General features: G+C 38.1%; 2 protein-coding genes and 1 pseudogene across 2 annotated transcripts; 2 read left to right on the forward strand and 1 right to left on the reverse strand.

The window, feature by feature from the left end:
- The first annotated feature begins 1,038 nt into the window (after positions 1-1,038).
- On the forward strand, positions 1,039-9,412 carry LOC111327977 (sodium- and chloride-dependent GABA transporter 1-like; annotated as a pseudogene).
- A 1,852-nt stretch (positions 9,413-11,264) lies between these two features.
- Positions 11,265-14,761, reverse strand: LOC111328007 (trafficking protein particle complex subunit 6b). The gene is made up of 6 exons (XM_022932346.2): positions 14,575-14,761; positions 14,416-14,477; positions 14,119-14,236; positions 13,873-13,956; positions 13,249-13,342; positions 11,265-12,427 (listed from the first exon to the last, which is right to left on the reverse strand). Exons 1-6 carry the CDS (start codon positions 14,656-14,658, stop codon positions 12,396-12,398), a joined length of 474 nt encoding a protein of 157 aa, XP_022788081.1. The 5' UTR covers positions 14,659-14,761; the 3' UTR covers positions 11,265-12,395.
- On the forward strand, positions 14,746-22,553 carry LOC111328004 (fucose-1-phosphate guanylyltransferase). Its single transcript, XM_022932340.2, has 5 exons — positions 14,746-15,166; positions 16,683-16,921; positions 17,538-17,971; positions 19,120-19,522; positions 20,583-22,553. Exons 1-5 carry the CDS (start codon positions 14,746-14,748, stop codon positions 20,829-20,831), a joined length of 1,746 nt encoding a protein of 581 aa, XP_022788075.2. The 3' UTR covers positions 20,832-22,553.
- Positions 22,554-24,260: the final 1,707 nt, after the last annotated feature.

A 24,260-nucleotide genomic window follows, 5' to 3' on the forward strand; every position in this document is an offset into this window, starting at 1 on the left:
AAGGAAGTGGTTGATTTGTTCCTTTAAATCTTAATAGAAGCCGATGGTTGTCCTCGGTATTTAAATCAAGGAAAACGTGGTTCCTTGGACAGAGCTCTGGAAGTGTGGTCTTTACTATAAATTTATAAAACGAAGCAACAGAGAAACTAGATGGACCTCATTGAAAAACACCAAGCTTTAACTTATGGATCAAAAATGAGCTAACTGCATTATCAATAATTAATTGGCCCTGCCTCAGCTATAAATCCATTAGAATTTCCATAGAAATGTTAGGGAGATTTGACACACCACTCTTTGTAATGGCGGACAAATCGACACAAAAGCCGTGTGTCTATCAGGATAAAGACTGTTCTATTGAGGGGATTGTCATTAGAAGCCGGTTGGCAACGGAAACCCGCCGGCTGTCAGACTATTTTGCGCCAGCTTCTGCGTGAATTTTGATCAAAGACCGAAAATAAGTATTTTAGAACTGATTCTAACGATAATGTCTGGCAAGAGATATTATGTTTATAGTCTCTTGCGTCTGGCCAAAAAAAATTATTAACATATACTCCTGAATGCTGGAAATCAGGTTCTGAGAGTTTCAAATTTCCTTTTCTTTTTCCAGGGCAGCATGACCCCCGGCAACACACCATGCTGGTTACATCAATATAATCCAATTCAGCCGGCTACTCATTTCCTAACTCTAAATTCATTTCAGGGTGTTTCTCCTAAATCGTTTTAAGGAGGTACTCCCATTGCCAGTTTGGACACTGTTTCTTACCAGCCCCTATTATTACAAAGAGTTCGCCTCATCAAAGGCAACAAGATCGCATCCACCCTTAAAAGTTTGCCCTAAAATCTTCAACTTGCCTCCTTACAGCAACATTTCTTTCTTTTCGGAAAAAATAAAGACTAATTCCATAACATGTAAATGTCTCGCTCGGAATAAAACGTTGGACTGGAAAAGCTGACTTCTTCGACAAATTCTTTACACCTCACTGTTTCCTTTTATCTTAGAAAGTGCAACAGCTGAAGCGTTGTTAGGTCTGTGAGGAGATGATTGGACCAGATCCTGTCGAGAGACAGCACTGGGGAAGAAAACTCGAAGGCAATTTCTGAATTACGTTCGGCCTCTTTTTCAAAACGAGGCCTGGTGCTCAACGATACGTATGAAAATGAGTTTACTTTGCATGTGAATGAAAAAATTATTACCATAGGAAAGGATGAGCACCAGGAATCGCTTTGAAAAACAGGCTAAAGGCAATTCGGAAATGGGCCATTTCTCTTTGCTTGTATCGGGTTCGCGGTGGGCTATGGGAACTTCTGGCGATTTCCTTACATGAGCTTTAGAAATTATGGAGGTATGACTTAATGACAACCTGACTCCGTAATCGCTGCAGGTTTTTTCACCCTAACATCAGTATGCATATTCTCCATACCGTTCTGTGTACATTTCCTAAAGTGCTGACAAGGAGAGTTTATGTAACAATCATGAGCAACTGTAGTTGGTGATCATTTTCCTTATTCTCATGACCTTGATTTGTGATTCAGAGGTAACATTGTAAGGAGAAGATAGTTGCTTAGCTGGTTACTCCGAGGGGTCAAAAGGTTAAGTCATCGTTGTAAGTTCTTGAAGGGATTTAGATCAGTTTCAATACACACAAAGTATTAGTTATTATACTATAAAGAGTATCTCGTGTATTTTTAAATAATCATATTTTCAATGAGAGCGGAAAAACCACTAACGCTCCTCTGGAAGTACGCACTGCGTTCTGATGAGTCTGTCAGAATGTATTGCATTGCTGTGGTAACCTCGTTTCCACGGTCCTCTTTTCATCCCTAAGAACGAGGTTCCAAGGTAGAATGACTTAATTAATACCATTGGCGAAACGATTGTCGTTTATTTCTGTATGTTTTTTTCTAATTCTCGTCTATTTATTCATTCATTCGTTTTTCCTTGTATGGTAGCTTGATTTTAATCTAACAATTAGAACTTAGAAAACGATTTATCTTTACGATTTAGGTGCTTTTCTTATTCCGTACTTTTGTTTTCTTCTCCTTGGGGGGTATCCCCTTGTTCTTCATGGAACTCAGCATTGGACAGAGTCTGCAGGCGGGGCCTCAAGCGGGGGAAAAAATCTCCCCTCTCTTTTCAGGTGAGGGCATGAGGAATGGTGCTCGCGCATTGTTGGTAAATGGCGTTTTGGAGGCATACTATTATCTTCTCCGATCGTTCCGATGACGACTTCTGTTCAAAATATTCAAATGATTATCATCAACAATATTTTTTAATCCAACATCCAAACCATGCATCTAGCTGAACACAATCTTTAATACCATTTTTTTCTCTATTAATTTCATTTCTTCCTTCCAACTTAAAGATCATATTAGAGCCCTCTCCCAAACAAAATCTGCTTTATTGTTTCTGTTGTGTCGTTGCTGCTTTACTGACCACAGCGATAACTTAGCGAATTACTCTCTTCAATCATTTGTGATAAAATAACATTATGTGATACGCTGAATTCTGGGAAAATTTTGATTGGTTCTTAAGATCTATTGGAGTACAGACGCATGAAAGACGTTGAATGAATTCTATTTTGACGTGAAGGGTGCTATAGGTTTATATTTTGGCGGGAACAACGCCGTCCTCGCCCCAGTCTCTTTTGTCCACCGAAGTCGCCGTCGCTATGAAAACTCTCGGTGCTAAAGGTCCCTTATTACTGAACAGACACACGGCAGCATAGAATCTATCTGTTAAATTGACAATTGCTCTCGACCAATATTGGCGCGCGAGAATATTCAAAAATTATTCACCGACGCCGTTGGAGGTGAATAACGAAGTGACGAGATAAATATCCAGTCCTTTCATCGACACTGAGGTGGAAAATTGCATTTACTCAGTGTGCCACCCAGATACCGAAAAATAAGTTTATTTCTTTCAATATACCGAAAAATGGTCGGAAATTAAACTCTTGCCGCGCGATTTTGCCTCATCGGCTGCTCGGAGGTGAATAGCACTTGTTATTCACTTCCTAACAAGCCAATCGCGAGAAGCTCTATTCACTTATGTGGTGTACAATAATATATTTATTCTATCTCAGGTGTTGGTATTGCTAGGGCAGCCGTGCCATTTTTGGTGTCTATATATTACAATGTCATCCCCGCCTGGAGTATCTATTATCTTTATAACTCATTTAAGCCTGACATCCACTGGGTTGGCTGTCACCATACCTGGAATATGGACAGCTGTTACGAATTCGGCTCAATATATCTTATTAACCAAGCGCGAGGGCCGTACTGCGAGAATATCGGCCCGAGGTCTTGACATTACGGACCTCGCTGCGCTCGGTCCGTACAAAAAAGACCGAGGGCCGATATTCTTCCAGTACGGTCCCGAGCACGCTTGGTTAATAAGAGATTTATTATACGACTGAAGTTCAAAGGGACACAAGTGCGGTATCATGATTCGGGACCATTCGGGACAGTGCCCAGCCCAATACTTAGAGAATATTGGACCGGCAATAGAGCATTTTGATTGGTTGATTTTAGTTATTGGCCCTCTGACTGCCCGAGTCGTGTAATAAAAAAAGTGATGTTATACACACCACGAGGGTGTCTTCAAGCAGGAAATTCTTTATGTAAGTACCCTTGAAGCGTCTCATCTTATTTATCTTGTGCGCCATGCTCATCAGAATTGATAAGCTGACCAATGCTCGAGAAAACATTGGACCTGTCGATGATTTAGCATTTTAAGACTTAACTTGTATTTTTTGTCATTTAAAATCAAGATTGCATTTGAAGACGGATCTTTTCCTTTCTGAGGCAACATTCTTTGTCGATATATTAACAGAATATCACCAGTGTTTAGCCAAAAGTATTAACCGGAATTTGCAATTTCTCCCAACAACCGTGTAAGAACTGAACCAACAAAAGCACAAGTATGGAAACTGTTACAAGCCGCAGTTTAAATCACTGGCAGCAATTTTTTTCTCTCAATGTCACCTCTTTATTTAGCAAAAAATATTGAGAATAGGTAGATTTATAAGCTTAAGAGTATTAACTTGATGTAACACCAAGTTCTCCCATCTTTTTATAGACACAACGTTCTTGAAATGTCTGAAGGAATTGGCGAACCTGGTCATATGAACCTTAAGCTGGTAGCGTGTTTGTTTGTGGCCTGGGTACTGGTGTATTTCTGCATCTGGAAAGGCATTCGTACAACTGGCAAAGTCGTTTACGTCACAGCTACGTTGCCTTACGTATTCTTGATCATTCTTTTCATTCGGGCATTGACACTACCCGGATCTTCAAGTGGTATGGTGTACTACGTCACACCGGCCGGTCTAGTCAAGGCTCGTAGACCCAAAGGTAAATCACTTTTGAGGAAGCTACGTCACTGTTTATTCATCTTGAAAAATTTTGGATAACGATTTCAAACTTGTTTCTTTGAATCTGTTTTAATCTTCTCTGTCTTTAGCCTTCCTTGGATCTTCATGGATGTTGAATATGTCAATTTTAGGTTAAATTTGCGATAAATTGCTCTCGTTTGGTGACGGGGTTTTGACCATAAAATTGCGTTGTTGTCACGGGCAACCTTCGTTGTTTCCAAAAATAACCGAATCTGAAGAGCTGGGCGTTACCAACTGTCGGCAGACGTGAAAGCCCGCCAAAGAGGCCACACGGATAGGTTGCCACTGGAAATGGAGCCAGTTTCCTGTGAAAACAACAAGAATTTAATGTCAAAACGTGGTCGCCAAGCTTACATTGCGCTTCACTCAAGAGAAAATTTGCAATTTACCTGTAGATAGGCCCTGAAATGTAGTGTGATATGTTACGAACGGGAAACGATTGTTTGTCGCGATCTGTAGGATATCACTTACTAGGCAAACTGAAAAGATTAAACGGAGTTCACTTTTTTTCCCTTTAGGTTTGGATCCATGTAGCATCAAAAATCCTTTATTCTTTGACAATCGGTTTTGGAGTTTTCATAGGATTCGCAAGCTAGAACAAAAAAGACAATAACATTTATAAGTAAGTGCGAGTAGTTTTACTGTAAACTTAGGGCAACTTTCAGTGGCTGTGTCGAAAGTGAAGTGGGATTACAAAAGTTTTGCTTTGCTACTTTTAATTGTTCACCAATTGAAGAAGCTCTTCAGCAACATGTATACTGAAGTTAGCAGGTAAAGGGTCGAAAACGTCGCCCCGCGTGATAAACCGTTTGCAATCTCGCCTTGATCCGTGGCATTTTCTTGTTCCTGCATGAGTCAGTCTACTTTGAGTTCTCATTGGTTTCTTGTGACATTAGACATTGTTATGTTTGACTTCCAGAACAAAGCACGATGAACAGCTTAATCAATCGATTTCACATACTTTGGAAAGATTTTCATGATTTAAGGTTAAAAAGCCCTCCTAGAGATTTATCAAATGATCAGTAGTACACGGACTCTGAGAAAAACCATTAAATTGTTCTCTCGCAGGGATGCTTTGCTAATCTTACTCGTGAACTGTTGCACCAGCCTGTTTGCGGGCTTTCTTGTGTTCGCCTTGGGGGGCCATATGGCATACATTCAAGGGAGCACCCCAGCAGAAGTGGCCTCTCAAGGTACATTATTTACTTTAAAGGACAGTTACGCGACATATCTGGCCATAACCATTTCCACAAAAGTCCCCTCTTACATTCTTTATCCTGGCAGAATATAAAACTCCTTTACAGATAAACCTCATATATCGCCCAGCTCACCATCGAGTCCTCTGCTGCTAAGTTCGTCGGGCATCCGACGGCGAAATCGAAGGTCCGATGTTTGTGGCCACTCGAGAAACTGAGATTTTCCTGCGCCACACGCTATCGAAAGATGTTGGAAATCTTTTTCCATCATTTCACTGAAGAAAACGTTGGGTGTCCGAACGAATCGCCCCATTTTAAGTTCGAACCCTGACAATTCGCCCCCACTTCGACAGATTCGCGCTATCAAACGCGACAATTTCGCACCCAAATCTTTCAACACGTTTTCATACGGTGCTTGTCACTCAATATCGTCTTAAACGCACGCACTCGTGCAACGTAGAGGCCAGCGGCGTTTGAAAACGAGTTATCGTGCTTTTTCAATCGAGCGTTTTAGTGAGAGCAAGGATTTTGTCTGATGATGAAATTCATCATGATTTCGTTAAAAAGAAACGTGTTTCGTCACGTGAGGAAGAGAGTTTAAGATTTTAGAGAGAACTACTAAATTTTGAGTGATCTTATGAAATTTGATGAGGCGAACGGTAGGAGGGCGAACTTACATAGGGGCGAAACCTACATAAAACCCACCTTGCAGATTTTTGTAAGAAACCATGGTTACATGCATATAACTGGGTTAAAATCCATCATTGATGCAGGTTGTTTAAAGCAATGTACATCAATAATGGGCCGTAATCGTTCGTTAACTTGAAGGTCCAGGTCTGGTGTTCATTGTCTACCCAGCCACTTTAGCAGAGCTCCCCGCACCACAGATCTGGTCTGTGATCTTCTTTCTCATGCTTATAACCCTTGGTCTCGATAGTCAGGTAAGCTAAAGCTATCTTATGTCCTGTTCACACCAGAAAAACATTTAGTTACACCAGTTTTAACTGAATGAACATCAGCGACGGGAAACTAAGTAGAAAATTGAATCTTACGTAGGGTTCAAGAAATCAATGACTTGTGTTTTCATTGTGCAAGATTTGTAGTCGACAACGATCAGTTTAAGCAATTTCTACAAAGAAAACAAGTGGTTGTACAAGCTGCATGGCCCCACCGGCTCAGCCAATTAGAAACGAGATAGAGTTACCAATTGTGATCGAATCATGAGCGTCTTTATGCGTTTGGCTAGAAAACAGGTAATTGGTTCTATGAGCTGCGTGGGCTTTCTGGCTCGGCCAATCAGATACGAGTAAAGTTACCGATCGCGATTTAGTCATATGTGTTTTCACACGCTTAAGATCTGGGTTAGTTTGGAAACTGGCTACTCTGGCTACACTTATAATCATCATTTCTGAGCTGTCTCGTAAGGTTTTGGTACATTTAGATTTTCTGAATCGCTCGTAGAAAGCTTGGAGTTAAATCTAACTGTACTCGCCTCTTGCTAGAATCTTGGAGTAAATTAAACTAGGTTGCCTTTAAATAAAAAAAAATACGCTCTTTCACCAGAAAAAGCTTTAAATCACGTTTTTTACGTCCTTATGTTGGCTGTAGTGTCTTTTTCTCTTCGAAACTTTCAGTTTGGACGAGTAGAAATAGTAGCGGCCGCCATCATTGACCAGTACCCTGAGTTTCTACACAGATACAAGGAAGCTGTTGTTTTGACCGTGCGCCTGATCATGTTTGTTTTGGGTTTACCTTGTGTAACACAGGTGAGAATTTAACGTGTGTAAATTAACTTGGTTTGTTGCTCTTTTTCTGAAATCCCTACAACACTTTGTAACCCCAGGTGAGGGTCTCCTGAGAAGGACCGTTGTCAGCTGTGACAGACGTTTCAACGACCTAAACTGACCAATCAGTTCACAGGAACCACACTTATAACTTCCCTCGACTCTGATGATGACTTCTGCTAAAGTTGCCGAACCGTCATTCACCACTACCGACAACAGCCCTACCCGGGACTTACCCTACCCGTATGATCAGACTACAGGATCAAATGCTATCCCTCCCCCCCCCCGCCCCTCGTTCAAACCTTTTATCGTCTTTTGACGCAGTACACCATGTTTCTTGAAGATCTGCGTCCGACTTCACTTCGACCATAAGCAGTGATGTTTAAATTCTCGGGAAGTCGCAACCCACCCACAAGGTTTCGTCTTTAACCCTTTACACCGTAACATCAGTATGCATATTCTCCATACTGTTCACTATACATTTCTCAAGGTGTCGACAAGGAGAATTTGGTTAGTAATCAAGAACTTCTTTGGAGAAGTTAGACGCTAGTTACTCTTAGGGATCAAAGGATTTAGTTGTTGTTGATGAGCTCAAATTCAAAACTCGCATGATTAAAAAAATGTTCGAAAGATTTAAAATAAATGAAATCTCTTTTAATATAATTTCAGGGCGGTATATACGTCTTCAACCTACTTGATTCCTTTTCTGCTGGAATCTCATTACTGTTTCTGATGATATTTGAGTCGATTGTTGTCGGTTGGATTTATGGTAAGAACAGTCCATCTTGACTTGATGTTATTCCATTAGCTCTTGTTATAGGGCTACGGGCCTCGCGTGTTTCGGTACGTAAGAAGATTTGAGACGAATCGGGAAAGATCTACCAGGGGTCTGGCACTAATGATTAGTGCCAGACCCCTCTCGCCGGTACGTGTTTCTCCTACTTTCCCGCGGGCTAAGAAATGCTGTGCCAAAGCGCTAAAAAGGACGTACTCCCAGTTTACGTTTACGCCTAATGTTATCCTCTACGAAAAATTTTTCCCGCGTACACTCTTTTAAAGCCTTTTTCGTCATTGATCTACCAGAAGCCCACATGGTTTACGGCAGGCTACACATAATATATCAGTAAAATCGCCACCAGTGGCGAGACTTCACTCTCCGTGGTGGTGGGTTTGGTGGTGGCGAACTGACCGGATACCGCCCACATTTAACACACTTCATTCGTCATTTTTTATAAATTTTGCCCTGGCTTACTACTGTCAACGTTCGGCTCACTCTCGCAGGGTAGCCAACTGCCTTTACATATTTAGTGTCAATAACTACTCCTGATAAATCCTGGTGGCAAATTGCGCTCGTATGCTAGTCCCATCAAATTGATGATCATGCAGGTGCGCAAAACTTCGCAGACAAAATCGCGAGAACTATTGGGTATCCTGTGTCCAAGTGGTGGGTGATCTGTTGGAAGTTCGTCTCGCCTGTGATGCTGATCGTAAGTGAATAAAGACCACACTTCTTTTATGCATTGTATTTGCAGAAGCTTGCATATCGTGATAAGTTTATAAATCACGATAAATACTCAGGGAACAGCCCTTTTTCAGTTATAACAATCAGTGAACTCGAGAATCTTTACGGACTGTTTGGTAGTAAAGTCAGTTTGATATAATTATAGGAAGATCTGGGGTGAAGATTTCACAGAAACTCATATAAGTAACATGGGATCACAAGCACAAAAAGCACATGCCTGGTTTCAAACCTGCTACTTTGAGTTCATCGATTTTTTTAACTCGCGCGACGAACTTTGTCGAAAAGCAGGACTGCTCTTAGTCTGGGACTTGTTTGGGTCTATGGGTCACCGGTTTAATTCCAGGGAATCTTTCTGTTTAGTCACCAAGTGTCAGCCCCTGATATACGAGGAAAAACCATACTCTCGGATGGGCTGAGGGCCTGGGCTGGATCATAGCCTGTGCTTCTATGTTGTGTGTACCCATCACCGCTGTCGAAGTACTCTGTAACACTGAAGGCTCTTCTTTAGAGGTGTGTTAACCTTCTTGGAGTGTTTGTATGCATTAAATTATACATAAAGTGAAAATAAGACATTTAAGCAACATTCTTATTAGGTAGAAATAATTTGGATATATCAACAAAGTTGAAGTGGTAAGTTGGCCACCGTAACGATTACAAAAGCAGACGTTTCGAGCGTTATCCCTTCGTCGGAGCGAATAGAGGAATTGTGGGTTGTGTATGCTTTTAAAGGCAGAGAATGGAGCGAGAAAAACAAGAATAAATTAGTGAAATGAAAAGCGTTCGTTGATCCCTGTGGGATTTAGACTGCCGGTTTGAAAGATGAGCTTTTGTTCAAGATTTTTACGCCTTTCCGTGCTACCTAAGTGTAAGGAAAGACCGCAGATTACCATATGTTTTTTTCCTGTAATCAAGTTTAATGTCTTTGCGTGGGGCATGGTTGCCCCTATTGCCCGAGCCAGAGGCTCATATAATCGCAAGACAACACCCACCCATCCCACCCCAGGGGAGGACATCCATCACACAGTAATCTCGTGCGTGGGAAATTAACGTCTCCTACCCCTAACCCTGCAGGAGACAGGACCTCCATTTATTCGTCCCTATCCGAGAAGACCAGAATATCTAAACCCTTTCTTGATGTTATAAAAAGGCAGCATATTCTTCTCAATTATTTTAAGACCTTAGTAGTAGTAGTAGTAGTAGTAGTAGTTGTAGTTCATTTATTTGTTTAAGCAGGTTGATTTATTTGGCAGCTGCAATAACTGATGTGGACCTGCTGTCCTAACCCACCCGTCCCACCCCAGGGGAGGACATCCATCACACAGTAATCTCGTGTGTGGGAAGTTAACGTCTCCTGCCCCAACCCTGCAGGAGACGGGACCTCCATTTATTCGTCCCTATCCGAGAAGACTAGAATATCTAACCATTTCTTGATGTTATAGAAAGGTAGCAAATTCTTCTCAATTATTTTAAGACCTTGAGTGTTGGTCCGGCCGGAGCTCGAACCCCCGACCTCCCGCACATCAGTCCAGCGCTTTATCAATTGAGCTAACCGGGAGGCTTAGAATGATTAGGTAAATTAAAATGTCTAGCGACTGGTTTCGATTTGTCCTTGTCATTCCTCTCCACGTCGCGAAGGTGTTCTCGGAATCGGTCACCTAGTCTTCTGCCTGTTTTGCCGATGTATATCTTTTTGCAATAAGTGCAAGTTATGCAATAGATTACATTGGCGGAGGTGCACGTAAAGTCATCGGTGATCTTAATGGATCGTTTAGGTCCCGATATTTTATCAGTGTTGTAAATGAAAGGACACGTTTTAGATCGTGCACGAGCGCATTTAAAAGTGCCTGGTTGGTCATCAGTCTGAAAAGAACTTCTGACCAAAAAACTGCCTATGTTTTTGTCGCGTTTGAATGAAATGAGCGGAGGCTGCGAAAAGATAGTCGTCTTCTCCACATAACAACCAATTCTAGCAAGTAATTTACAAGGATATGTGTATCAGCAAGAGGGGAGAATTAACAATCAGGTTTTGAGAATTCAAGTGTTAAAAGTCCAGTGGTAATAGTTTTCAAACCCCCTTTTCCCTCTCTGTCTTCTTAATCTTTTACAGAAACTTCAACACACAACCTCCTCAGAAGGTGTGGTACTTGAAAAGGTGGAAAGTAAGAAAGGAAATGAAACAATTGGCTGACCTTCAGAAAATAGACATTTGCCTCTCAAGCAAAGCCTCGAAATGATTAATAACTTTGCATAGCTGTTTTCATTTTCTGAACTTACTCACGTACACGTTTGAGAAAAGTGAAGTGTTCACAATGTTAAGTTGATGAAAAAGCTCAGATTAAAAAAAATGCAGATAATGGTACATTCAAAATAGTTTCTTTGATACTGTGTGCCTTTAATCTCCCGTTTAAAGGTCTTCTTCATGAAAGAGGATCCAGAGAAAATGAGAAAATGATGGAAAAGTAATTAGCCGGGAAAAATACAGTACTTAAGACCATTTTGTTCTTCTTCAACGTATATGTCACAAAAATGCCCTTATATTCCTCCCTCTCTAAATAGCCACCTGTCCAGAAGATCAAGTTTTATCTCAAGACCCCTCCCCACCCTTCCCTCCCTACAACTCTCAATCTGGAAGTACCAGAGGGAGGGTGAGGGGCAAAGCTTATTAAAGCCTCCATGGCATATTGCAAAAATTGTTTCACTTCTCAAGTCTGGCATAGGGAACACATTACTGAAAAGTCATTTTAGGATGCTCTCATATCTCGATTGAGGCCACAATAAAGATTTCCCTACTGACAAATAGGAGGAAAATGTTCATTCATATCTCCACAGTCTGCCTATGTAGAAATTCTTCTCACATATTAAGACAACTGGTCACTTTTTCTGAGGCAGAAAAAGTGCCAGCAAACAAAAAAATTGTAGTGATCTAACAATTAATGCACTATTCTTGAGGCAACTATTTGTAAAATATATGCTTCTGAACTTGGTCAACATAAACTGCAAACATATCTTGACATTGGATCCTAACTTGTCAAGATGATAGGCACATTCATAGTACAGAGAAATGAAAGTTTAAAAACATGCTTGAGCACATTACAATTAGGAGTATTTGAGATCAATCACTACTTTTTATAAAAAAAATAATATGGTATTGGCAGCCGGCAATACATTGATTATCCCCCTAATAATATTTATCATTCAACAACACAAACACTAAGAAAAAAAAGCCTTTGAAATGACATCAGGGTACAACAGAAGGTAGATACAAGACTGAGAGAATGTCATTTTTATACGTTTACATCACCTTTCTAAAAATTACCAGTAATTTATATACAATTTGTAATTCACAAAGTTTCAGAAAACTTCAAACTTGGCTTCCCTTTTTACAACTGTTACAGCTCTATAATTTGTCAACATTTCATGTTCCTGCATACAGTGCTAGTTTATCATCAATCTTTGGAACATCTCTTCTTTCATTCAAAGGTGAGGTTCTTTAAAAATGCTGCTATGATTTTGGAATGACAATTTGAAACTTACCTGTAAAGCAAAACACAACAAAGTTAACCACACTCAGATAGAGCCATCCTTGCCCTACTTTTTAAAAGGGTGGATGACCCTGTCCAAAGGATACCTTATTATAGGAATATAACAAAGCATGTTAATAACGCGAAGAAAATTTACGCGTCATAAAATTAACGAGAATTTTCCAAAAGTTATGTTTACATACATTTAATTAACGCGAATTTCCGTGCGGTATGTTGCATAATTAAGACGTGAATTTAATATTTTTCGCACTCATTTCATTAGAAAACAACGGCCAACAACAAAATTTGCTCTCTATTTCCGGTAAAAAACATAAGAAATGAAATGAGATGACAAAAATGCGATAGACATTTTGCGCAAGAAAGTTGAAGAAGTGAGTTATCCCCTCAGAGAAGACGATCGCTACACTAATGAATCTAAGGACATTTTGAACTTAATATTAAAGGATGATGCATCAACCGACTCTGACGGTGACGTAGAGGAATTGTGGCTTTGCTTATAATAAAGGTGTCTTTAAATAACGATGCTTTTAATTAACGTCATTTTAATTAACAATGAGGTAATTTAAGATACATAAAATTAACGCGAATTTTTGAAATTCGCGTTAATTACATGCATTGTTAATTTCCTATAATAAGGTAAATCATTTTTCTGTAGATAAGTGCTGTGTAACCCACCCTATAGATAATTGTCCAGAAAATAGCATTATCCACTGTTTTGAACAACCAAGGCCTAAGCCATGGCCTTGCAAGCTAATCCCAAAGTTTCTATATCTCCTACCTTTCCCCAGTGTAAATGAAGAGGTAATAACTTACATTTAGGCATGGATAACACATCAGCTGTAACTGAACATGAAAGACCAAGGTTTGAAAGAGCTCCTCTTATAAGGCCACATGGAAAGGCTAGGAACTGAAAAAAAAAATTCAACAAAGAGAACATCTATTAACCACAAACAAGTCTGTTAGTGACAAGAAGATAGGAATGTCCAATCTTGGCAAAAATGCAGTAAACTAGTATGGTGAGCCCAGTCTTAACACTAGCATGCTATCACTAAAATGTGTACACTCTATCATTTCATTGATTTGTAACTTTTGGAATAGCTATAACTCTTAAAAGTGACTAAAATGTTATTTCTCCCTATTTGGATACATCTTAAACCACACAGGTATTCAAAAAATAGTTGCAACTTCAGAATACCCGTCCACATCATTTACATATGTCGGGAGGCTTTGAAGAATGAGTTATAACACAATAGACGCTATTCTTATTCAATGACATGTAAATGATGTGGCCGGGTATTCTGAAGTTTAGTGGAGAAATATTTCTGTATTGGTCACTCATAGGATGAAAAGGCTTAACACTTCATTCTCCTTTCTTATCTACATGAAAATGTTGGGTGCTAGAAATGAGAATTAATAAGCAAATTTTGCAAGTTACACCTTGGGTGCATCCTCTGTGTACTGCTTTCCATCTGACATCTGAGTCAACAGCTGAAAACTGTTGTCTTGAAGCACATATGTTCCCTAAGGAAAACAATAACAATTAATATTACTGCAAATAACACATAACCAGTGATTATCACATGCAAAAGTCGCCTTTGTTAAACTCTGTTTCCCCTTATAGATAATGCAATTTGAGAGTTGGAAATATTCGCCTTGTAAGTTTACATCTACACTTTATAATACCTGATGGTTTGTTCTTAAATTGTCAATTTGCTTCTTATAAACAGCCGTCCAGAAGTCTTTACAAATGTACTTCATGATCTCAAGTTCATCCTTAAAGCGAGGTGAATCTTTAGTGAATCTAAAAAGAGATTTAAGAACCGTGTTTATTCAAGTTTCCATGATAACTTTTGAAACATAAAATGAAAGATTCTAGGAATGACCTGGAAATAACAATATGTAGTACGTTCGACGAGGGAATGATGAACCATACACATCAAAGATAAATAAATACTATTTAAAGGGATAAAATATCTTTACCTTTCCACTAGTCTTTGCCCAACTCCAAAACCAAGGCGTTCAAGATTTTGTATAACATCATTCTGAAAAAAAGAAAAAAACACGACAACTACTGCAACCATTCAAGTTCCAATAATCTTAAATTAAATGAGAACAACTCAAAATTAAAATAATACTCACATCGACATTTTTCCCTGGTTTATTAAGAAAGTATGCCACAATTTCCATGTGGACGAATTCGAACAGGGATTCGACATCCGCCATTTTTCTCTATCGCTCACAGAGGGCCTGGACTCCAGTGTACATATATTTGCACCAGGCTTCACTCTGATTGTGTCAGGGCAATACAAGATGGCAGACGTGCAGGGCGATGACTTCTCTCAAACAAGCCGCAATATACGAAGATCAATGCAACAGAATTTACAAATTTTTGACTCAATCCGCGGGAAAGAAGTTGATATTTCTTTCTGGGACATAGTTGTGATTACTGCTCTTGATGAAAGTCAAAGAAATGCCTATGATCTTCAACTACAGTCCAAGCTCGCGCGAGGAGAATTACCCCTCGGTGTAAAATATCATGTGTTCTACGACCCGCCTGGGCCGAAAATCGGCAACGGTGGATCGGTACTCGTGACTATTGGTGATCTTTTAAAGATTTATGAGGAGGAGGAGTTGATGAACTCCAAGATCATTATGTTACCTGCTGGAGGTTTCAGTCAGAGATTGCCAAACGCAAGTGTTCTGGGAAAAGCATTCACTGCCCTTCCTGTTGGTAAGTTTGCAAAGTTTGAAAAGTAATATTTGCATGGCGCTTTTACTTTTACTATATTAAAGTGTATATTTGCCATGTATCTTCATGTCAAGTTTTCCGCATACGTATTTATTTACATTACGAACACATGTTACGGTGTGTGTATGAGAATTAAAATGGACGGAGTTTGTTCTTCACAAAGAAATGAGTGACGTGTTTGTCCAATCTCAATACTACTTCACTCGGGATAATTTTTTTTTTATATTTTCTCAAGGCATTTCATAAATGCAACAGAAACTTTTGAGTTAAATTTTCCAAAATTTTAAAACTATTATTTCCAGCAGGTGAATGTTTTCTTGGCTGGAATGTTTCCAAAGAAACCACCCCTTCAAAAAACCCCTTTTGTTTAATTCAAAATGTTTTGGGGAATGGCCTTCTGTTGTCATACAGAATTTCTTTATGCGTAATAATCAGTTATGTGATTTTTCTTCTTTGAGAAAACAAACATCAGGAAGAAACTGAATCCAAACTTTAGTTTTTCAACATCATTTTTAGCAGTTTCTTCAAAATGGTGTAGGCCACCATGATGATAATGGAATGAGGATTTGCTTGTGATCTAAAATGGAAGCTAATGATTGTGTTGAGTACCTGCTCTGATGCAAGTTTCCTTTTGAGATAAAAATGATTGTAACAAAAGGCTAAATTGAACATTTCTAAAGAGACATGATCCCTTCAAAATCCTCATGTGGTTAAAAAATGTTTTGTTGAGTGCGCATTTGTTGTCACATAGAATGGCATTTTTGCTTTTGGCAGTTTCTTCAAAATGGTCTAGGTCACCATGATAATGGTGAGGTTTTGCTTGTGATCTTCAGTGGAAGCTAATGATTGTGTTTAACACCTGCTTTGGTGCAAGTTTTATTCTGAGAGAGAGATGATTACAAGAAAAAGGCTGATTTGAATGTTTCCAAGGAAACCTTGTTCCCTTAAAAATACCCCTTTGGTTAAAAAAATTTAACAAATGGACAGTGCATTAGCATGGTCTGTTGGAGAGCTGTCCCAGGGATAGGGGTGAGGTGACACCCTTTATTCCCTCTTAAGGTTTTCAGCATGAACTCCCTTTTAACTGTCAAGGCTTTCAGAGCTACACAGTAAAGAGGCTGATTTAAAACAAAATATTGTGCAGTCATTTTGATTTTGATTGAACTTGATCATAGGGCACATCATTCAGTGGCGTAACCAGGAATTTTCCAGAGGTACACACAATTTTCCAAATTCCCACCCCTGGTCTCTACTAAGTAGCTGCACCCCTGTCATTTGAACTGTCAATACCCAATGGTGAAAAACATGAAGTTCTTACAATATCAACACTTAAACAAGCAAAACAATTGATGGAAGTATAGAGAACTTTTTCAGCTGTGGGGTGTAATGATCATACAGGACTATATTCTCATAATTAGTTATACCTACTTGTATATTAAGGAGTAAAATTTCCCTAAAAGATCTATGGAAACATCCTACTATCATATTTCTTTGACAGGTGATCCACCTTACCAAATGTTAGAGCTTCAGCTTGCTATGTTTATTGGATTTCCTCGACATATGAACCCAGGCATTTTTGTGGCTGCTTCAGATATCCTTGTGGTGTTTAATAGTGAAGGAGATTGGTCGTTCACCAAACCAGGCTTCACTGCTTTGGCTCATCCGTCTCCAATTCATATTGGCACAACCCATGGTGTATTTGTGCTAAATGACCACAAAAATTTAACATCGGGTCAGGTTAGTGTGGATGCAATAAAAATTCTCACTCATTCTATGAAGCAAGAATGTTTTGGAGGTTTTAAATGTAGCAAATTTTGCTAATTGTGATCTGAGAAGTGAGTTGGTTGCCTTGGCAACCAAGCCTAAGCCCCGGTCCAGGCATCTTTCAGCATAACACTGATCTTTTTTTAATTAGTAATTGTCCTTACCGTCTGCCATATATTACTTATGATTTTATCTCTTAGTATTAAGTGTATGATCAAATGATAATCCCCTACCTGATATTTTTCTTTATTCTCGTTACTTGTCTGCTTGATATTGTAAAGAGAAATTCTGTTTTGGTTGCTGCTGGGATTGAAAGCAAACACTCATTAGTAAGTTTAGATAATAATTCACTGCTTTTAATATGAAAACTTTTCAATGCCATTGAGTGTCAATTGGTATTCTTGAAAATGCATTTACTCTCACTCAAAATAGTCTTCAAGGGATCATTTTCCACGTGCTTCTTTTCACTGTAAAACCAAAAAGTTAGTGTTAAAATATTACCTGGTGAGTAAATATTTTATGGTGAAACATGTTGGAATTTCTCAGAATTTTTAAGTCCGTGATACAGTACGTTTAATTTGTCTATCAGGCTGGCTGCCCAATCATTCAAACAACATGTAAGAAATTTCTCCACAAACCATCAATGGACGTAATGAGAAAGCATGGCATTGTATTCCTCTGCGATGAACAAGAGTATGTTTACACTGACAGTGTCTTTTTTGTGGACTGGAAAACAGCCAAGAATCTTCATGACTTTTCAAAGCAGATCCAACCAATTGACTGTGAAATTGATGCTTATGGTGATTTCTTACAAGCTCTTGGACCTGAGGCATCAGCAGATTACACAGAGAATGTTGCCAATGTCACAAAGGAAACTTCCTCTTTGATTTCAAAGAGGAAGAAGATTTTTGAGTTCTTGAAAGGAACACAGCTAAATGTGCTGTTACTTAATGAATCCAAGTTCTACCATTTAGGCACTACTATGGAATGTATTCACTATTTCTGTGATGACAAAGTTTTTAGGTGAGAATTCAATGATCACCAAAAAGAAATCTAACAAATATCAAGAAAGAGATTTCCTTTTGGTTTATTGCCATTCTATAATTTAGTGGTTTGTACACTGAGCTCCTGATAACATCGGAAGCAAATTTCAATTTCTCCTTACAATATCGCCCCTAAATCAGTTGTAGAGTTGTGAGAAGAGAGAAAATGATCACCAAGCTCCTGATTGTCAAGCAAATTCTCCTTTTCAATATCAGAGGAAATGTAAAGAGGCCAGTTTGGAGATTCTAAATACCAATGTTAGGGTCTAAAAGGGTTATTATTAATATAATAATAGTTAGCTAACCAGACCATGATACTTGATACTGAAGACTGATTACAGTCGGACCTTGATCATCTGGACCTCAATTATCCGGACTTTTTTTGGGTCCCACTTTTTTAATGAATATTTATTAGACATGATTAAGATCCATCGCCATATTGTTAGGTAAAGGCAATTTTCTTCTTTAAGACAAACTGACTGACTTCAACATTTTAGGCCAATGTGAAAACATTTTTCATCAATTTTAATCGTTAATAGACGGTGAAGATGTAGACCATACCTTTTTCAAAATGATTTGTGAATGTTTTGTTTCAGGGTTAATTGTCATTTTCCTAATTTAATCAGTTTTTGTTCCCTATTATTCTCTATTATTCAGACCCTTGATTATCTGGAATATATTGTCTAGTCCCAACGAGTCCTGATAATTGAGGTTCGACAGTAATTTGAGATTGGAGACAAAACCTTTGAGACAAATTGGATTTTTCTTTCCCTTGTAAGCATCATGAGCGATGTGCATGATTTACATCACCTCCATATTTTCATACCTCACCATTCCCCTTATCCCCTGTAGGTGCTTTAAACTGTGTAGTAAAATACTCTTGCAGAGGAAGAGAAATTGAAAAAGGAACTGCAGGGTGACTTGTTGAAAAATTTATGCATTTGTCTCAAGAGATGTGGCCAAGACTGTCAACCAATCACATTAGAGGGAAAGGCAAGACAGCCTTTCCTATTTTTCAGTACCAGGCTCATTACAGGAATAAACTGGATTTATGATAGAGATAATGGTAGGATGTGACTGAATCAATGTTTTCCTGTTCTAAACTTTTTTTTTGTTTGTTCTTACCAGATATGAAAGTCACTTTCTCTCAGAAGTCATGGTGCAAAGAAGTGGAACTGGTGAGGAAAAAATTACCACAGATCAAAGATGTCTCATACACTGTTACCAGACTCTGCCATCAAGTGTGGGCCAGCGAACACTGTTGGAATACTGTGACATTCAAGCAGAAGCCTCTGTCGGCAATAATTGCATTGTCAGTAATGTACAGCTTCCTTCAGGGGCTAGCATCTCTGACGATACCTTCATGATGACAGTGTGCGTTACAATCGACAATTCAAGTGGGTTGTATGTGACTGTTGTCTTTGGTATCAAAGATAATGTGAAAAAGACAACACCTTCTGGTGATCTCGGGAAACTACAGTATTTTGGCTTGCCCCTTGATAAAGCAGTGTCACTGTTGGATATAGTGCAGGTAGTAATCTTGTTCAGGTTCTTATAACCCAGTTTGGGTTGGTTCAAAATGGTTCCATAATATCATAATGGAACTATCAGAATGGAAACCATAATTTTTTGTGCGTTCTCTTGATATTGGCATCAAAAACTTATGGTGGCTCAGAACTGCATGAATCTTGACATGTGATGGCAATTGGACGATTAAAGATTGGAGTTGTTTAACTTGATGTTTAAGTAGTCTGAAACTAGGGGTGTTTCAAAGAGGCCATTGTATTATTGTAACAACCTATTAATTTCAAGAAAATGACCACAGCTTTTGAATTGATTACATTATGATAGCAATTATTTCCATACCATCTCAAAGAAAACAAAACAAAAAGCATTGAAATCTTTGGTCTAATAGTGAAACCATTTTAGCCACCTTAATTGTCTGGGCTTTGTTAAGTCATCAACATGTAAATGTTTACATGTTGTAGACTGTTTCACTACTGGTTCTTATTGAGAAATCGAGGATTACTCTCCAGCAGCTAATACAGTGAACCCTTTCACTTCCATGAGTGATCAAGACAGAATTTCCCCTTACTATGTCAATGCAATATATATCAGACAAGTGATGAGAATAAAGAAAAATATCAATTAGCAGATAACTAGTTGATCCAGTACCAAATTCTCTGAACTAATTTCATAAGAATTGTATGGCAGACAGTAAGAAGAATTGCTATTGAGATCTCAGGAGTGAAAGTGGTTGATGAGGCTTGTATTCTTCTCAAAATGGTTTGGCTCTTCAGGGCTCAACACTAACTTTTCAACTTACTAGCCAAGTGGGTAGTGAAAACTTAGATGTTACAACAATTTCAGTTGGTTTACTAGCCAAACTGGCTAGTGGAAATCAAAAACCACAAGCCAAAACTGAATTTCTACTAGTCTTTGGCTAGTTGGCTACCGTGAGTGTCGAGCCCTGCTCTTAGAGAGTCATGTCTTTATATTAAATATAAAATTTCTTATATATTAAATTTGTGGTTTGTAATTCCTTTATTTCTTTTTTTTTTTAATTAATAATCTTTTTTTTTTTTTTGCAGGATTCCAAACTTGAGTATGTAAGTCTATGGCACATGGAACTGTTTCCTGTGTTTCAAAGCTGTGTGGAGTCTGTTTGTTATACAATTAAGATGCTGAATGCTTTGAAGAATGGGACAAAAATTGACAAAGGAAACATTGTACGTGTGGGAAAGCACTTGTCCATGAAGGAGATCTTGGATCGTAAGGACATCGAAGGAACATTGTATCTTAGGGAAAAGCTAAGAAAGAAAATTTTAGGGACATCTTGAGTAAATGGAAGGAACTTGTATTTGTATTGATAAATGTCTAGATTTCAGATCCCTGCCCTGTCCAGCTTGGTGTTCCACAAGGAAGTATTCTGGGACCGTTGTTGTTTAACATTTACATTAACAGTTTACCTAATGCCATTTCAGATGCTAGGATAATTCTCTACGCAGATGATGCTGTATTACTTTGTGCGGGATCAACTGCAGCGGAACTCGAAGAGTCCTTGTGTCTTGGTTTTACGCAAATTTGTAACTGTTACCATGACAACAAGCTGACCTTGAATGTTAAGAAAACAAAACTGATGCTGACTGGAAGTAAAAATGTAAAATGTACTGACATCTTTTGAGGACTTTCAATTTAAATCTGATGATGATGTGATCATTGATTGTGTGAAATCTTTTAAATACCCTGTAGTGACAATTGACAAAAAATGGAATTGGAGGCCTCATATTCGAAATTTGATCAAGAAGTTAGGTCATCGTAAGTAAGTAAGTAAGTAGAGTTTATTGGAGAGGGTGACATTTGACAGTAACTAAACTGATAACCTAATGGCCCTCGAAGTAAATACAAGAGAAAATTAATCAAAAACTGACCGACAATAATTTATATAATCACACTTGCCATATGCTTGACGAAAAGACTTGCCTTGCGTACTACAATGGTTTGGTGCTACCTCATTTAGACTATGCGGATATAATATGGGGCGATCGACCAGGGTTAAAATCAGAAGTGGAACAGCTACAGGCCTTCCAAAATAAGTTTGCTAAAAAAGTCTATGGCAAGAAGGCCTCCTCTAAAGAGGCAATAAAAGGAGTAATGTGGTTGCCTTTGGAATTTTGTTGTCATGCGCATCGTTGTGTACTTGCTCAGAATGCAATAAAAGGAAACATTCCTGAATACTTTGATAACTTTAAATCAACACTAAATTCACATGGTTACAACACCAGAAATGGACACCTTCCACGCTTTGGCAGAATTAGAACAGAATGGGGATGATGTATAACATCTTATCAAGCAACAAATGAATGGTTAGCACTTCCACCTGAGTTGAAAAAGCCTGTGCCACCAATAATTTTTAAGAGACACCTAAATAATAATATTTCTAAATTACCTTATAAACCCTAGCATATTCTTAATTTTAGTATTTTAATCTTAGTGCTTTTATATGCTTCTATACATCTACATGTACAAATTTTTCTCATTTTTTCCTAATTTAATTGTATTTTTAGTCAGAGGACCCCCCTGAAAACCACTTAATATGATGGGAGTATCCTCTTTAAATATTATTTATTATTATTATTATAAAAATGTTAAAGGAATTTATTGGATTTAGTTGTCTCAAGAATGCTATGATTACAACATTCCTCTCTCTTTCAGAAATGTTAATATTTATTTAATGATAGTTTTTAAATAATTATTCACCCAATCCATACGTGAATCTCAGTGAGACACAAAGTCATCGAAAGGTTCCCAAGTTAGTATTAAATTAAATGTATTAAAAGTCTCTGAAAATGAGGACAAGTCTAATAGATATAAAAATTGGAAGTAACCCATTTGTTATTGAATAAGGATTTGGGATATATATCTTAACTTGAAGTGAAATTTAGTGAATTATGTGAGCTCAGTAAAATTGAACATATCAAGATTCATCTGTATGTTCACAATGGGTAGTCACAACAAAAAAGAATTTTTTTAATGCAAATAAAAAATGACTTGTACTGCAAGTGCTGTGTATATTTTGGGTTGATAACTTGATAACAGTAACACATACAATGTGGTGATGAGTAAAGAGTTCCTCTCTTGCCCAGCACTGTCTGTTTGAAGCTAGTTCAAGAACTCCTAGAGTATAGAGGGGAGTTTGCGCAGTACCAAGTGAACATTTTTGGCCTATTTCTTTTAATTAACCCTTAATTTTTCAGAAGTGGTTAACATGTTACTTCTCTCATACTATTCATAGATTATCCTGCCAACAGGTAATGAGAATCCACAAAATAATTAGGCAGAAGTTATTATCTTGATCTAACACCATACTCTTGTACCCAGTTTACAAGGAAGTGTGTAGCAGCCAGAGGATAGAATTAACAATCAGATCTTGACTTAAAAGAGTTAATGGAAGGTGGGATAGGGCGGTTTCTGATAAGCTAAAAGTTCTTTTGGGTATCAGTATGTCTCCCTCCCTATTATTATTATTATTATTATTATTAGTTCAAATATTTTATGATGCTTGTACTTCTTGATATCATTCTAATTCCTCAGAAATTATGTCACCATATTTACAATTGTTATATGTGGGTCAACTTATGAAAATTTTATCATTTACTGTGGGTCATGCAATCTCTTCTGTAAAACTGCATTAGTTTCTTCTTGTTTTTTTTCTTTTTGAGAAGTACAATTACAGGTAAGAGAAATGTAAAACTGTGGTCTAAAAGGACAATTAACTCCAATACTTATGGAGATTTTTTTACATTCATTTATTGCAATACTTTATCAAACAAGTTTAAGAACTATGAAGAACTTTCAGGCTCAAATTGCAAAAACAAAAAAAAAAAGAATGCACAGTTTCAGCCTCTTACATATTATATTAGAAAGAGACAGTCAAAGACAGCATGTGGCTACTGGTATAACACAATTTTCCTCGCAGTGAAAAGAGCTGTAGGTTGTATAAAGACGCTAGTAGGTAGTGTTGCAGAATATTTGTCTCACGTGCAAAACAGAAAACCTTCCACATTCCCAATATTTAAGAGTACCCTGTTCCACAAGAGAAAGATGACTCAAGAATATATTATCTAATGGACATTCAACCAATAATTTAAAGGAATCAAAGATTAATATAATAATATTTTAAAGGGGGCTAGCTCGAGAGCCTTATGGTTCCCTAATCCTCTGGGCCCCAACAATGATTACCTATGCTTCTTTAACTTCGCCTGTGAATTATAAATGATTTTATTGTTTTATTGCAATTCCATTTTTTGTGACTTCTGTTTCATACAACAAAGCATTCCGCGTTTTGGATATTCCATCATTCCACGTCTTAAGATATTCCGCCATTCCACCGTTCACCGTTCACCGTTCTCCGTTCCACCATTTCATAGTGAAGAGAAGATCGCTCTCCTGTTCATTTCTTTAATCGCAGTTCAAGTATATGACTTTCAAACATTCACAAACATTTTGAGATGTTTGTAATCTTTTGTAGTGTCATGGCAAGAAATGGAAAGATTATATCTTTGGATCTACATAATTTGCTGATTTAAACGGTAAAATTCCCTCTCTTCAAAGGAGATTTTATTTTATGATGCGTCGATCACACCTTTTTTTAAATAGCGCACAATCCTGAAATGATTGCGAGATGTTTATCGTCTTCCACTATCCTTCGCAGTGTCACAACAAGAACTAAAAACATAATGTGTTGGTGGCTGAGGCCAGAAATTACA

The sequence above is a fragment of the Stylophora pistillata genome, chromosome 6 (assembly GCF_964205215.1).
Source record: "Stylophora pistillata chromosome 6, jaStyPist1.2, whole genome shotgun sequence".
In the NCBI taxonomy this organism is placed as follows: domain Eukaryota; kingdom Metazoa; phylum Cnidaria; class Anthozoa; order Scleractinia; family Pocilloporidae; genus Stylophora; species Stylophora pistillata.